This window comes from Corvus kubaryi, unplaced genomic scaffold (genome assembly GCF_017639235.1).
Source record: "Corvus kubaryi isolate FWS band 111438036 unplaced genomic scaffold, C.kubaryi_AGA036_p1.0 37398, whole genome shotgun sequence".
Classification (NCBI taxonomy): domain Eukaryota; kingdom Metazoa; phylum Chordata; class Aves; order Passeriformes; family Corvidae; genus Corvus; species Corvus kubaryi.
Window position 1 is genome coordinate 40,418,296 of NW_024581137.1, and position 14,726 is coordinate 40,433,021.

At 44.2% G+C, this 14,726-nt stretch overlaps 1 protein-coding gene and 1 long non-coding RNA gene across 2 annotated transcripts in view; one reads left to right on the top strand and one right to left on the bottom strand.

Annotated features, from left to right (window-relative positions):
* Positions 1 to 3,079, bottom strand: part of SKIDA1 (SKI/DACH domain containing 1) — a 5,336-nt gene extending 2,257 nt beyond the window's left edge. Inside the window, exon 1 of the mRNA XM_042042799.1 lies at positions 9 to 3,079. Within this exon, the coding sequence (XP_041898733.1) occupies positions 9 to 602 (594 nt within the window). The 5' untranslated portion in view covers positions 603 to 3,079. The remainder of the gene's footprint in view (positions 1 to 8) is intronic.
* A 5,509-nt stretch (positions 3,080 to 8,588) lies between these two features.
* Positions 8,589 to 14,356, top strand: LOC121671877. Its single transcript, XR_006018650.1, has 2 exons — positions 8,589 to 10,140; positions 13,633 to 14,356. It is a non-coding gene; the product is annotated as an uncharacterized LOC121671877 (long non-coding RNA).
* Positions 14,357 to 14,726: the final 370 nt, after the last annotated feature.

Here is a 14,726-nt window from a genome sequence, read left to right on the forward strand (position 1 = left end):
CCCCCCGCCGGCGCCGTTTCATAGTTTACGGGGGATTTGCAAGGCGCCCGAGCGATTTCTGGGTAGCTGTGGCCAGTGTATTTACTAAAAATGTGAGGTAGATGAGCAGCCGGTAGCAAGGCTGTGTCCCCCGGGCGCAGAGCTTTCCTCCGGACGGGCAGCAGCGGCCGAGGAGAGTCGCTCAGACCCAACCAAAGTTTGTTCTCCTTCCAGAAGCCGGAGAAGGGGTCGGCGGGAGCGAGCTCCGGCCGGAGATCGGTGGCAGACAGCGCCCGGCTTAGTTTCCTCCGTTTCGTTTTAAGAACCCGTTCGGTTTTGCAGGATGTGTATAGGGCTTCCACGTCCTCTCTGGAGATCAGGGTGCATTTGGCGGCGTGGAAAGCGATGGAGTTGATGGCTTTGAGCTTCCTCAACTCCTCCAAGTCGCAGTGATGTTTTTTTACTTTTAAATGATCCATTCGCTTGTGCACGGTAGTTCGCGGGATGTTTTTGAGCAGGTCTGTAAAAACCTGGGAGAGTGCAAACATTTGCTTTCCTTTAATGATGAGGTAGCCGAGCCTCACGCCATCCACCTCTTCAAAACCCGACTTCAGGTCTCCCATTTCGTGAATTAAATTATTCCCAGCATTTGCAGAGAGAGAGAGAGATGAAAAAAAAAAAAAAAGAAAAAAAAAAAAGAAAAAGCCACACACACACAATCCTCAGCCAGATGCTGTATTTGTCTCAAGGCATCCTGCTAATAAAATATAACAAAGGCTGTTATTCCTGGTGAATGAAGTGCCAAACTTTAGACAAAATGTTAAAAAATAAATTAAAAAATACCGCGAGGCTACAATCAATATATAATCTTAAAAATCAGGTTTGCCAAAGTGTTTGTCTAAGTTGCTGCTGAAGATCAGTACCTGTTCCCTTTCATTCCCTGCTTTTCCATTGGAAACTATGATAATGGAATGTGAAGGGAGGAAGAGAAAAGAAATGCAGCTGCTATTCCCGCCGCTGCTTTAGCTACAAATAAAATGACAGAGTGAAGTGAGCTCGTCCGGAGACACCTTCATCAATTAATTCCCCTAAAGCCAACGCTGATTGGACACTCCTGACAGGTGATGCAATAAAAATTGATATTCCACCCCTTCCCCCAAAAAATCTCCCACTAATTAGCATACCCTTATACTGCCACCTCCCCTCCCAAAGTAAATAATACAGTTAGTATATAAATCTTTCTATTAAACAATCCGAGCTCAAACACACTCAGCCCTCTCAGACTTCCTCGTCGCTAGCTTCGGAGGAAGGATTTGTATGCTTTTCCCCCCTATCGTTCCGTGTATTTTCAGCCTGTTTTGGACAAACGTTGCTCTTTTGTGCATGCCATGAATTTAAAGGACATAAGTCTGATCGTAGCGATGGAAAATCCTTCGGTAACGTAGCCGCTTTAAACTAGCGTTTTATTCTGCATTGTGTGGAAAATGAAGCTTAGCGAAAACGTGCAGAACAGCCTGGTATTTCCCCTTCTGAGGCTCCAAAGTTAAATGTTCGGTTGTTAACGAGAGGGAGTACTTACATTTTCGAGTTTCTCTTGATTTTCCTCTTCTGCTTAATTAGCTTTTTATAGCCGGGGACTAAGGTTTTTTTGCTGCCGGAATATCACGGGCTCCTGCACCGTGATACTATAACACTTTTAACTGAAATTCTGCCTGTAATATTGCAGGAGGGGGGAGGAGGACGTGAGCTCACGTCAGACCCATAACAAAGCATAGATAAGCCAGAAATGTATACACTTTTCACGATTAACCGTGCTGGATCACGAGCTGGAATGTCCTATAGTCCCAGAGCCCACGTCAGGATTCCTGCGTGCTGATTGCTTCCAGCAGAGAAAGGAGAATGTAAAATATCCAAGGTGCTTCCAAGAGCCTTTACGTAATAACAAAAAAGTGCTGGAACACACAATGTACGATATTGCATCGGGCTAGGATGCTTCTTGCTCGCAGTTTGCATGTTCCGCTCGGAGTAGCCCTGACGAAGCTTTTTGATGCTCCATTTATAGCAGCCCCTTAAAATCAATTTGAAGAAGCAGCATGAAGGTTTAACCTCTTCTTAGGAACGTTAAATTATTCGAGTGTCAAGAACGAGGATTTCGCAAATGTTGCGATAGCTGCATGCCTCTCCCTTGTCACGTTAAAGTGATGCTTGCGGTTTGCACGTTAGGCGCTGCGAAAAAAAAATCACCAATCTCTGCCGTGCATCCAGTGTTCCGCTGGATATAAACACCAGCACTTTTATGTATCACTGCACATCCAGAATTAGACACATCCGCGAGATTAATGAGACATCTCATACTGCTGTGACCTGGCAAAAAAATCGACGGAGGAAAAAAAAAATAAAAATCTTAAATCCCAAACGTCAATATCCACTCCGCGTGTTGGCAATATGGTGCGTAGAGTTCGTGTTACCCCGTCAGGTACAGCTAAAAGAAAGCGCATAATCACTCTGTGAAAACGCCGTTTTGCATGCCAAGGCGAAATGCAGGCAAGCCCCCAATTTCACAGGAATTCGAGAGAGAAGTGGGAATTTGGAGAAGTGCATCCGGGAATGGAGGAAGTCTATTCAAGGGAGCCTCTAACTCGGAGGGCTGAGATTTGAAAAGTCAGCCCTGGACTACTGTTGCTCTCAGCGCAGATGTATCGCCGCTGTTCAACTTAATCCATGTGATCCGTGTGTGTGCGAACCGCGATGCCTAGTTCTTCCCTCTGAAACCTGGGGATAGTATTCCCATCCGAGAAAGCAGAGCTACAGCAAATTACATTTTGTCCCTCGAATTAGAAAAGGATCATTGAGTGGATCTCGTGATATTTCAGCCTTTAAACGTAACCGAGAGGCAGCAGTGAACAATGCCTCGGCACAGCTCAGACCATCCGCCGAGTTCTCCTTCCCTCTCCTCGCATCTGGATCCCCCAGCCTTGCCTTTCTCCTGCTCGCTCGTGTGAGAGGCAAAAAAAGCAAAGTTTCGAGAGAAAACAGCTGCTGGCGCTAGAAAGAAATCATCGTGGTCTTTCTAGAGCTAGAGACAATAAGGTCGTTTAAAAATTCCTCCTGATGTACTTATATGCTGCGAACACCCCCACCCCCTCCCTACTGCTCTCCTCCCCCTGCTTTAAGGTTAAGGCTATGGAGTCAACAGTAAAGGAACAGTAAACTCCGAGAAAGCTGCTCAGAAGACGTTACCCAAAAGCCCGATGGGCTGAAAAGTCCTTTATTTGTCAGGTAGTTCAGCCGGGTCGGATTCCCGTGTAAATCCACGCGTGCGTTTGCACGCAGGGAGCCACGGGCACCCAGACCCGCGCCCTGCCGCTGCTAGCCTGGCAGTGGGATTCGGCAACTATTTTTAAAATGTCTTTTTTTTCCCCCCCCCCCCCCTTTTTTTTTTTTTTTTTAATTCCAGCGCTACCAAACCTTTAAGAGTAGTGACGGCTCTTCGGCAAACCTCGGGCTCCTGAAAGGTGCGGCCATGAGCACCGGGGTCGAGGCAGCGCCAGATGTCGGCTGGGAGAAAACCACGAGAAGTCTTGGGAAATGTCAGGCGCCCAACCTACACATCCCCACCGTATACTTAGACACACTTTCGGTTGCATATCTTTCTCCGCATCTCACACAGAGAGCTTTGTTTCTTTACTTCTCCATCATTTGGTTTGGTTTGGTTCTTTTTGTGTGCTTGTGTGCGTGTGTGCGCTTTCCCTTGGCCATCGGCACACGTTGTGTATCCGGGGTCGTCTTCAAGCAGGCTGGGGGAGATCCTGATAAACAGCCGTCAGAGGCCCCTTGCACACGCACATACACATTAAAGGCAGGGGACTTGAAAATGGATTTGCACGCACACAGGGGATTGCGATCAATAGCCACCAACATTTATGGCTTAGATTGTTAATGTGAAAGCTGGTCAAAAGAATGAAAATGAAAAATTAAAGGTGTCTGGTGTCAATTACATGAAAAGTTATGCCATAATTTACTTACTGGGATGTATGCCTATGTGTTCGTGTGTCCATGTGCATGTGTGTGCAGACCCAGATGTACATGTAGGTATCTCTCAAAAGCAAGGGAGTTTCTTTGTTAATTTTGTGGACTGTGTCACCCTTGTTGGTGATCAAAGATGAACATGATTAAAGGAATGGATGTTTGTCTCACATTTCTTAAGATAAGGACACCCAGAGATGACCGGTTTTGCCAAATACATACACATGCAACTACAGAGAGTTGTGTGTATGGGCACACACACACAGAGGCGATCAATCAAATGTGCTCCTTTTCACGTTGAGTAGCGTGCAATCTGCAATCTACACTCTATAGCCAGTAGTATTTCAGTCTTAAAACTGTCTGGCCGAAGGATAAAGCTCATTAGAAAAGAAAGAGCAAAATAATACTCATAATACTTTGCTGTAGACCTATTCCCATTTGTTGAAAATCACATACTTTTATTTTTGTAAACTTGTGTTAAAATATATATGCTCACAGGGAAGTGCTTAGCCATGTCATTCCAGATAGAAAACGTGTGTAACATTTAAAATACACCTTTTACGTGATGTTTTGATTTATTTTCATGGTATGATTATGTTTAAATACCAGTGCAATTTAGCCTGACCTCTTCCTTCTGCAATGTAGTAATGCACACACCATTTACAGTCTTTTAAACGTTTCATTGGGAAATGCAATAGCAATGTCCACCACCGGTTGTACTAATGGGGAGAATTCTGAAAATCTTCAGGAAAACCTAAGGGTCATGTGCATTTTCACACTAGGATTGCCACATTATTAGAATATTATTATTATTTATTATTATTTGTTAATGCTGGACTATGTCTTCAGGTATTGACAAGTATTAAATAAACATTTTGCTTTCATGACGCTGGGCAGAAATACATATTTCACATAAGAACTTGATTTCTAACACTACACCCTGCTTCTAGTTACTGCTGGGCATATTTTGCTCAAGGAGGACACAGATAGAAAGCAGCTAGAGGCTATCACAAAGAGTCCAGTAACGTAAATATAATAGGGTCAAAGAACAGTATAATAGGATCCTTCTGCTATTTTAAAGTCAGCCAAATGTGACTGTAGTAACTAAAATTTGCCATAAATTCTAGTCAGACAATATATCAGAATGTATAACTAAATCTCCTAAATGTGTGGGACAAAGAAATACCAGCCATCAGCCTGGGGAAAAAAAAAATCGTAATCTGGCTAACACTCTTATGCCTAGAAGTTTTGGGGTTGATTTTTTCTTTTTTCCATTTTTTTTCTTGGGGCCCCGCCGTTTTTTTTTTTTCTCCTTTCTTCTTCTATTTTTTTCTTTCTTTTTTTTCTTTTTATAAACAGAGATGCAATGCTGCTTTTTAAGTTTGTGGTTTTTTGGTTTTTTTCCATGGGGGCTGAAGTGTTTCTTGCAGACTAGAATTTTGTGCAATTTATAATCACTACGGGCTAAGACTATTTCTTGAGTTTAATACTCATGGTAGTTTTAAAATACTTTTTAGCAGGAGTTTCTGGACACATACTACATGCCATGTTGTTTACTGACCCATAATCAAAATGCAGTGACCTTCTACCCTTTTTTTGCCCCTTGACCCATGCTGAATTCAATGCAGCCTTTATAAATTTGCAAATCCTTGGACGTAAAGGGGATTTGGTGAGGCTTTGTTCTGAAAGGATCCTAAAAGTTTGCATTTTTAATTAGACAAAGGTAAAGCAACAAACATTGGGAAATAAGATCCTCTCCTGCACATAGGTGATCACTCTTAATTTCTATGGTGGGAAACTAGATCTTAAAAAACATACCCTGCAAACTGAAAAGCAGTTGCAAACGAAGGAGATCAGGAGGTTATGAATTGCACCAAATTAGCAATGTGGTACAAATCACTTTCATGACGTAAAGGGATAGCCAGGCCACAATCTTCTGGCGCTCCTCATCTCCAAGGACCGTGTGGATCCTGGTGACCCGGGGAGAGGGGAGAGCTAGTGATTTGATCTGGAGCTACAGGCGCATTCCCTTATCTCCTTTGCTATCAGTCAGTTTAAAGGACACCGTAATTATGATGGTGATAAAACAATGCCCGCTTATGTGTGCTGAATAAATAAAGAATGTTTACAGCCCCAGAATGTTTCAATTCCAATTAAATGCTATCAAAGAAAAGCCCCTCTTGCTCCCTCCCCCCTCCCTCCCTCTCCCCCACGACTCCCTATTTACCTTGTTGGTTGTAATATGGCCCTATGAAATAAACCGGCCTTCCAGTTTGCCATTAAGGCCACATCGGGAGGAGGGGGAGGAGGAGGAGGAGAGGGGGTGTGAGACAACATGCACTCCCGGTCCCACAATTACTTTGGGTCGCCTGCATCCTCCCTCTCTTTCTTTTTTTTTTAATTTATTTTGCTATTATTTGTTTATTTTTCAATTGGCAAAGGCGTGATGATGCAGGGGGAAAAGGCACTTAAAGATCCTGCTCAAACCACCGGCCGAGGGAGTTGAGCTAAATTAATCCAGCGCCCTTGGGCACAGGAGGAGGGGGCTGTCCCCCCCGCCCCCGGCTGCTACCCCGCCAGGGCCTCGGGGAGCGGGGTCTCCCCACTGCTCCTCTTCCCTCTGCAGCGGGGAGCCTTGGAAACGGGAGCCTGGAAATGCTTCACACTCACTAAGACACAAGGATCATTTCAAATATTCATTGTATCAGCAAATCTCATCATAATCAGATTAAAGCAAGGTTTGGGGGGGAACTGCCTGTGTTTCTGGGTGCGAAATGCCGACTGGACTACAAAGAAAGCAGAAAATGGGTTCCTCTCCCCCTGCCTTGGTTGCAAGGGGAGAAAAATGAAAAGCAGTAATTTTTGCGAAAAAAAGGACGCTTTAAAAAACTGTGATTCTCCCCATTCCACCCGGGTAGCACATTCCTGTCAGAGGTTGTTTTCTTTATAACTTTATGCTTAGCATTTCTATATGATGCTCTTATTTACTTGTTTTAAACTACAGAGACTATTCCTGCTGTGGAATACACTGAGGTAGATTTTCTTCAGGCCAATTTGCTTTTAGCTTATCTCAGCAGACGGAACAGCTTTTCTACATTCAAGCTTTAAAATGTATATTTCATTGAGTTGTCTGGGGTGAGATGTTTATATCCATTTTGTGGAAGTGAGTGAGGAACCGAGCGCATTTTCAGGTCTGCTCGATAGACGCAGGCCCTTTTCCTTTTGAAAGTTTAGACCTCCAATACCCTCAATTCTACTGGCAGAATTAGGATGGACTTCGAGGGTCCTAAACGTGACCATTCACTAAGGCGGGGGGCTTGTAACAACGTGCTCGGCAACCTAATCTTACGCTAAAAAGAGCAGAGTGTAAAAGAATGGAATACAAACTCTCCCGACATTTGTAGTCGCTTCCAAAGTGGACCGTGCATTTTAAAGCCGATGGGAACGTGTGTGTTTTGGAGCAAAAAGGAGAGAAGGTAAGTGTTTATCCCTTGTATCCGCCAGTTCGGGTAGAAACAATGAAAGAACAAAGGGGACCACTTCTCCGTGTGAATATTTCACATTTTCCTCCTCCGTTTGAGCCTCACTGCGAGGGGCTGGCGAGGGGGCTCACTCCAGCTTTACCTTTGGCGGCGGGTCGGGGGTGCGTGGCACGGGGAGAAAGTTGCGGGGCGGTTCAAGTCACCCCCCGTTCATCGCCGGAGCCCGCCACGAGCAGGAGCGGCAGATTTCATGGCTCTGGACTCACCGGAGAGTCCCCGCGAGCCGCAGCCGGCGGGAGAGCGATCGGGGCCGGGACCTTTGTGTGCGGAATCTGCCCGGCCCCGGGCTGCCGGCGAGGACGGAGCTCCCCGGTGACCGCCGAGACGGCGGGAGAGGAAGCGGAGGTTAGGAGCCGGGGTAGGAGGGGGTGCGGAGGGAGAAAAAAACCCCTGGAATTATTTGCAAATCCCATAAATCGCGTGGAAGAGCGGTGGGGGAGGGGCTGGGGGGCGAACAAACACCGCGCGCGCGGGGCCTCGCGCGGACCGTTACAAGGGGCGGGGGCGGCGGCGGCGGCCCGAGACACACAGACACGCACGGACAGACACACGGACACACGCGGGCAGATACACTCAGTGTTTACAGCCGCGGAGAGCGGCACGACCTCGACTCGCCGTGCGGGACCGGCCAGGCCCGCCCGCCATTGGCGCGGGGGCTCTCGGCCGCTGACCTTTCACCCCCCCATCCCCGCCCGCCGCTTCCTTTGCTGCCCCGACCACCTTCCTACCCACAATCCCCCGCGCCGGCCGCGCTCGTGCCGCGCTCGAGCCTCCTGCTGCTGCTTCCCCTCCCCCCGCTCCATTCCCCCCGGCATTCCGGGAAAACCCGGGAGCGGCGGCGCCTCCCTCGGGAAGCGCCGGGGCGGGATCGGGGTGTCCCTGTGGCGGCGGCGGTAACGGCCGGGCGGGGGCGGGGCAGAGGCGGGCTCGGCCGCGTTTGAACGAGAGCGCCGGCGGAGCCCCGCGCAGGGCGGCGGGTGCCGGGGGAGGGATCGGCCAGAATCCTGTCACCTGCGGGGGAGGGGGATCAGTGACCACGGGATGTGGGGGGAGCCCCCTTGGCCGAGGGCTGCAGGGGGCGGTGGGGCAGAAAGGGGGGTCTGAGGTCCCTGCCTGCCCGCGTGTTGGGGGAGCCGGGGCGCTGGGAAGAGGATTTGCCTGTTGAATTTCATCGCTGGTAGACGTTAATCTCGTGTTTTAAAGTACCTTGTCAGTGGCTTTAAGGAAATCAAACGTGACATTAATCAAATCACACAAATGTAAACATTTATAAGTTAAATCCTAATATTATGCAATTATTTAAATCGAGCCGTGGTTTTTCCTAAATGTCATGTTGTAGCTCCCACTCTCTTCCTCACATGCTTTGAGTTTTCTGCTGGATCCCGGTGTCTTGGTGTCTGCTCCATGGTGTTCTGAGCGTGGGGACAGGAATGCACTGGGCTGCAGGTGGCAAAGGACTGTAGCGCAAATATCTCCTGGTCACCTAACCAGGCCCATCAAGGTTAAAAAGAAGAATGCTTTTGTGAATTTGAGGACAAAATCCTCAAATACCTTGCATTGGTACAGTTCTCCCTGTGGGTATGTGAAGCGAGTGATCCCGTGTACAATCTCGAGAAGGATGCTTGGGTAGCTGGAATGTGGGCAGAGGTTCCTTTGCACCCTCAGTGGGATTTTTAGGCGAGGTGATATGTGGAAGACCCATTACATTGCGAGTCGGGAACGAGGGATAGGGGACAGGCGGACTTCGACGGCAGGCACAGCACGAAGGCGAGCGTGGGGAAAGGCGAAGATGGCAGGCGGGATACGGTGGGAAGCGGCCGGCGCTGCGGGCAGTTGGCCTCTCCCCGTCTTCGCCCTTCGTCCCGGCCCTTCCCGTTCGCCTCTCCCGGCGGGGAAGAGGGGATTTGGGGGTCAGGGAGGAGAACAATGCTGAGCCGCCCTTTGTGCGCAGCACCGTCCCCTGAAGGGAGGGAGTGCGCAGTGCAGCGGGGCCGCGGCGCCTCTGTAGTGCTGCTGCTCTCCTGCGGGCAGTGCTCGCGGCATGCGGGGCAGGAGCCCGGGGCAGCGGGATCAGGGCTCCCATAGGCCGCCCGCCCGACCCCGGGATAGGCTCAGGAGCGGGGCTGGCGCCGCGCCAGCCGGGCAGCCCCGCTCGCCATGCGGGGGCGGGAGAGCTCGGGGGCGAGCGAGTGGCTGCGAGAGTAAACTCGTGGGTGCCCTCGGCAGCGCGGCGCGGGCACGGGGGATTCCAAGGGTGAGCGGGGGTCTCCCGTCAGCGGGGCGGGCTCCGGGCAGGCTGCCCTAGGGAACGGAGCGGCGCGCGAGCCTGCAGGAAGCGGCGGCGGGGCTGGAGGAAACACGGCCGGGGCTCCCCCTGCTCCCGGCGCTCCCCATTGTTCCCCGGCCGCCTCTTTTCGCGCCGCTTTCCGCCGGCGGGGAGGAGGGAGAGCCCCGAGCCCCGCACGCTGTGTGCTCGCAGGCAGCGGCGCGGGGGACCCGCCGGGAAATCGGGTTCATGAGTAGAGAGGAGCCTTTAGAAGTGCCATCCACTGAGGGAGCTCCGTGAGGCTGTAGCTCACGTGTTACTTGGAAGGTAAAAAACCCCCCAACTACCGCAGCGGAATTGTACATAAAGTAACATCTGTTTCTGGGTGGATTTTAGAGCAGGACTTGTTAAAGAAATTGGGAAAAACTGCTCCGACCCACAGGATTTTGATTAATAAATGTAGCCAAAGAGAATTTTGGAAGGAACTATTCCTAAGTCTGTCTATAAAACCGAAGATTAATCTTATCCGGTTTTTCATATAAGCACCATGATGGATTTTTTTACCCCCCAAGTGATTGTTTTATGTTGGTTTGAGATTTTAAAAGATTTGTTTTATAGGAAAAGTGTTTGTTGCATTTTTCCCCCTGAAAATAATTAGAAATTAAATTTTTTTCAGTACACCATTTCAGACGGAAGTTTCTCATGTATTTACATAGGGGTAGAATTAACTAACTTGATATTCAAGAAAATTTCCAACAAGTGCCCTTAATCATCTAAGGGAAAAAATATGCATTTGCACATTATTTCTGGAAGATAAAATTAAAACGGCTAGGGACTCGTATTTGTGATAAGGAAAGAGTTTCTAGAGAACTGGTTATTTTAAGAAAATCCTTTCTAGGAGAATTGTGATTATTTTTAGCAAGTTATCTCCGAGTGCTTGTGAATTTATTTTAAAATATTAGAAGTGATGTGTAGACTTTTAAAAAGAATTAAATATATGCCAAGAAATTAACATTTTGCATAGATTGTGATCAGTAAATAAAAGAAATTAAAGATTGATGTTTATGGATATCACCTAGCTGAAAATAATTCTGAAGTGACTTTTCTTCCCCCATGGACACTTGGGAAGTTGCATGCTTGCAGTCATTGTTTAAGATAATACCGTCTGAGACTTTTCTTTCACTCTTGCAAAACTTGCAGGCTTTTGTTGGACTCCTCCAAATAAAAACTCAGTTTGGATGGTAAAAAGCATCCATATTATTCAAAAGCTGAAGATGCAAGTAACATATAGAAAACACCACCCTGGTAATATTTAAAGGCATTAGCTGTGAAAATGAGGGAAGAATGATTTTTGCTTTTTTTACTTGTCCTACTCGAGTATTCCGGAGATGCATTTGCTCTTGATTGCTGCTTGGGAATTTTCAGAGGGTTACTACAAATTTAGAAGGCATCATTCAAAACGACATTTAATACTCTTGTATTTACTAAAACAGTATATCTCTATTTGAAAACTATCTCATTGAAATGGAAGATTTAAAAAAATCGGAAGAGACCTTTTGTTGCCATTCTTCATGACTCTTTATTTTGTATTTGTGTGGAATGTGTTGACATATTTTATATATTAATTTTTTTTTCACAGAAGAGCATTGTTGTTACTTTTAATTGGGAAGTACCATGTTATAAAAATTACCCACATTCCCGACTCTCAAGTACCATAGTAAGATTGACAAAAAATGATCCGAGGCTTGTGTGCTTAATTCACCAGGAATGTTAAGCTTCCCATATACACTCTACGTGGTCAAGTTAGACTTTCGCTCTTAGACAGCTTTTAATGGTCAAAGTTGTACCTGGAGGAAATGTATCTATGTATATCTATATGGAATTGAAATGAGATGGTAACTAGCAGTGGGAATGCAGCTCACTGATCGAAAGACCTTTTTTTTTATTGCATTTGGCAACCTCTTTCTTTCACAGACACAATACAATTAATTAACATATTCTGGGGCGTGTTTTTGAGATTGGGAAGTGGTGGCCCCTTGTTGAGAAGAAAACACTTTAAATAAAAAAGTAACATTGTCTTGTCCAAATGGTAGTGGGAAAAGCAGAGTAGTATTGCTTATCCAGCCCACGGATGCGGTTGATTTACTCCAATTTGCTTTAGCATATAACAAACCAGCTTTTCCTTTCCCACGCTTATATTAGATATATGTGTTTTGTTTATACAAACCCATCTAAAATAGCTCTGCACTTAAGAGATTTGATGGGAAATTCAGCATGTTGTTTCTTGTATTTAATATGTAGTATAGATACCATTCCTGAATTGAAATAAAATAAATGTGACCTATGACACAACACAGTATCACAATGCTGATCGTAACACAACAAACATGAAAAGAAGGCTATTAATTTATATGGAATGTTAATTTAGCAAATCCTACCTAGAAACATACCCATAGAAGTAACCTGAGACTTGGTCTTGGAGTGATGCTATGTACATGTATTTAATATAAATCCACTGAATTAATACATACCTCATAAAAATCCAAACTTTGAAATGAAGCATTCTTCTTAGAAGAAAAGCCCTGTGCTACATTTAAGTTGCATATAATCTACATTCCAGAGTTTACTAACCCAGCTTTTCAGGGCTTAATACGGTATTAATATTCAATATGGTTTGCTAGAAGTTTATTTCAGGTTCTTTTGTATCATACTGTAATTATCATTACTTTGACTTGACTCATATAAAAATGTGGTTAGCATTTAAATGCTTTTTTAATGTAGAGTATTATAAATTAACTGTCACATTTAACTTCTTTAACTTCTATCACTTACAGAATGTTAAATCTTTAAAAGGAAATAATCACTGCACTTAAAAACATCCTGTGCTAGGTTTCCTTTATTTAGAATTTTGGTTTGAGATTGTTCATTCAAAGAAAATCCCTTGTTTCATGTTTACTGTAAACCTCAGTCTGAAATTAACATTTAAATGCCAGCACTAGCAACAGAAGAAGTACTTGAAAACCACCAATTTTATCCATTGCTGCTAGCTAAGTGGAATTTACCAAAGTCTCCAAAAGTGATAATACAATTAAAAGCAAGAAAATGAATGCAATAGTTGGCGGAATTATTTCCCCCTCTTTTGCAGTCTAAAGAACTACAAAATTTGTAAATCTGTTCGCATAAAAGAAAATAGCACAACATATGAAGAGGCATGGTGTCCAGGAGATGCACTGACATGACCTCCAATGCTGCTACCTGTACTTGCATGACATGTAAATATACAGAGCAATGCAAATTCCTGATCACCAAGTGACTACATGTAAAATGTTGAAATGTCTAAATTATTCAGTACATTGCATTTGGATAGATGTTAAATACAGATTTTAGCAGTATATTAAAGAAGAGGAAGGGCAAAAAGAAAACTTTACTCTTTCTCGATATAATTTAAGAGTAAGCATGTAAAGATACATTCACTTTATTAATGTGGGTTCTGTAGACATGTTATATCCTTCATAACAGAACATGGATAGAAAGAATTTGTTGGATCTAAGGCAGACTGCTATTTAAAATGCACTGCGTGCAAGGGTCAACATGTAAGAGTCGCATTTTATTTTGTGTAAAGTGACCATTTCACTGCTGTCTTCCCAGAAATGAAGCCAATACCCACGGTTAGAAGGTATTTCAGTGAATGCTGTTAATGATTTAAAACCACATAAACAAAAGGCAGACAAGCATCAATGTATTTTAAATGGATAATAGAGAGATAGATCATTCTACCTATTGAATATCACTAAGCTACTGCAATTTTTCTGTTTTCAGTTGCATCTGTTTAGCTGCAGCATGTATCCTTTTGCACATAGGTAAAGATCACAGCTTTCTCAACAAAGACCCAATCTGAAAATGGAGTAAAAAATACTGTGAGAAGTTTGCTTTCTGGAAGGAAGTGAGTTTTCCTGCTCTACAGCTCCAGGTCCCAGTATCAGTTTATGTTTTCTAATATAGTATGCTTTTCATATGAAGTCTATGCTTTTTCTGTTATTTTTGGAAGATTCTTCTGATGATTATATACAACTGGTCATGTGGCTTTGTAAATTAAAGACTTTTTCTTGTTCAATGCTTTGTTTTATTCGCTAAAATTACAATATGATTTTTCACATTTTAAGGAAAAAAGATGACATTTAAACCAAGAGTTCAAAAATCTTAGTTTTACTGTTGCAACTGATTATTTTTGTAGTAAAAATTTGTGGCTCCATCTTTATTTTTGTTTATGAAACTGAAGTGCTATTCACTCATATATGCTTATGTTTTCTTGAGGAATGCCTTAAACTTTTAAAAACAATTTGCAATTGGAGAGTGTAATTTTCTTTAACTTACACATTCACTCCATTTGTGAAAGTATCTAAGAAAAATTGAAACACAGGATCTTCTTCTAAGTTCTAGTCTAACTTGTTTAGCTCCTAGATTTTGTAGGTTCCTTTAAGCAAATTGGATTTTCTCCTTGCATTTAGATTAACAATAAAATTATTCATTCTTACTCTCTGAATCATATTCCTTTCTAATTATTTTAATCTCTTATATATCACTATAAAAAGGACAGCCTTCCTTTCTTAAAAAAAGAAAATTTGCCTTCTGTGTCATGTCAATGCTTATTAAATAGTACAATCATAAGAACATATATGCTACAAGATTTTATGTTCTGATTCCATAGCTGTTATAGGCTTAGTGTTTGCAGTATTTATTTAGTGGTAATGCATTTCTTTTCCTATTTTGCATTTCAAAGGTTTTCTCTAAATGATTGTTTTACAGAACTATCAAGAGGTTATCTAAATTTTTCTGTCAAATATTATACAGTACCATAAAGTGGTAGTCATGGAGTTTCTTCCAGTCCATGTACATTCTTTCTATAGAAAGAA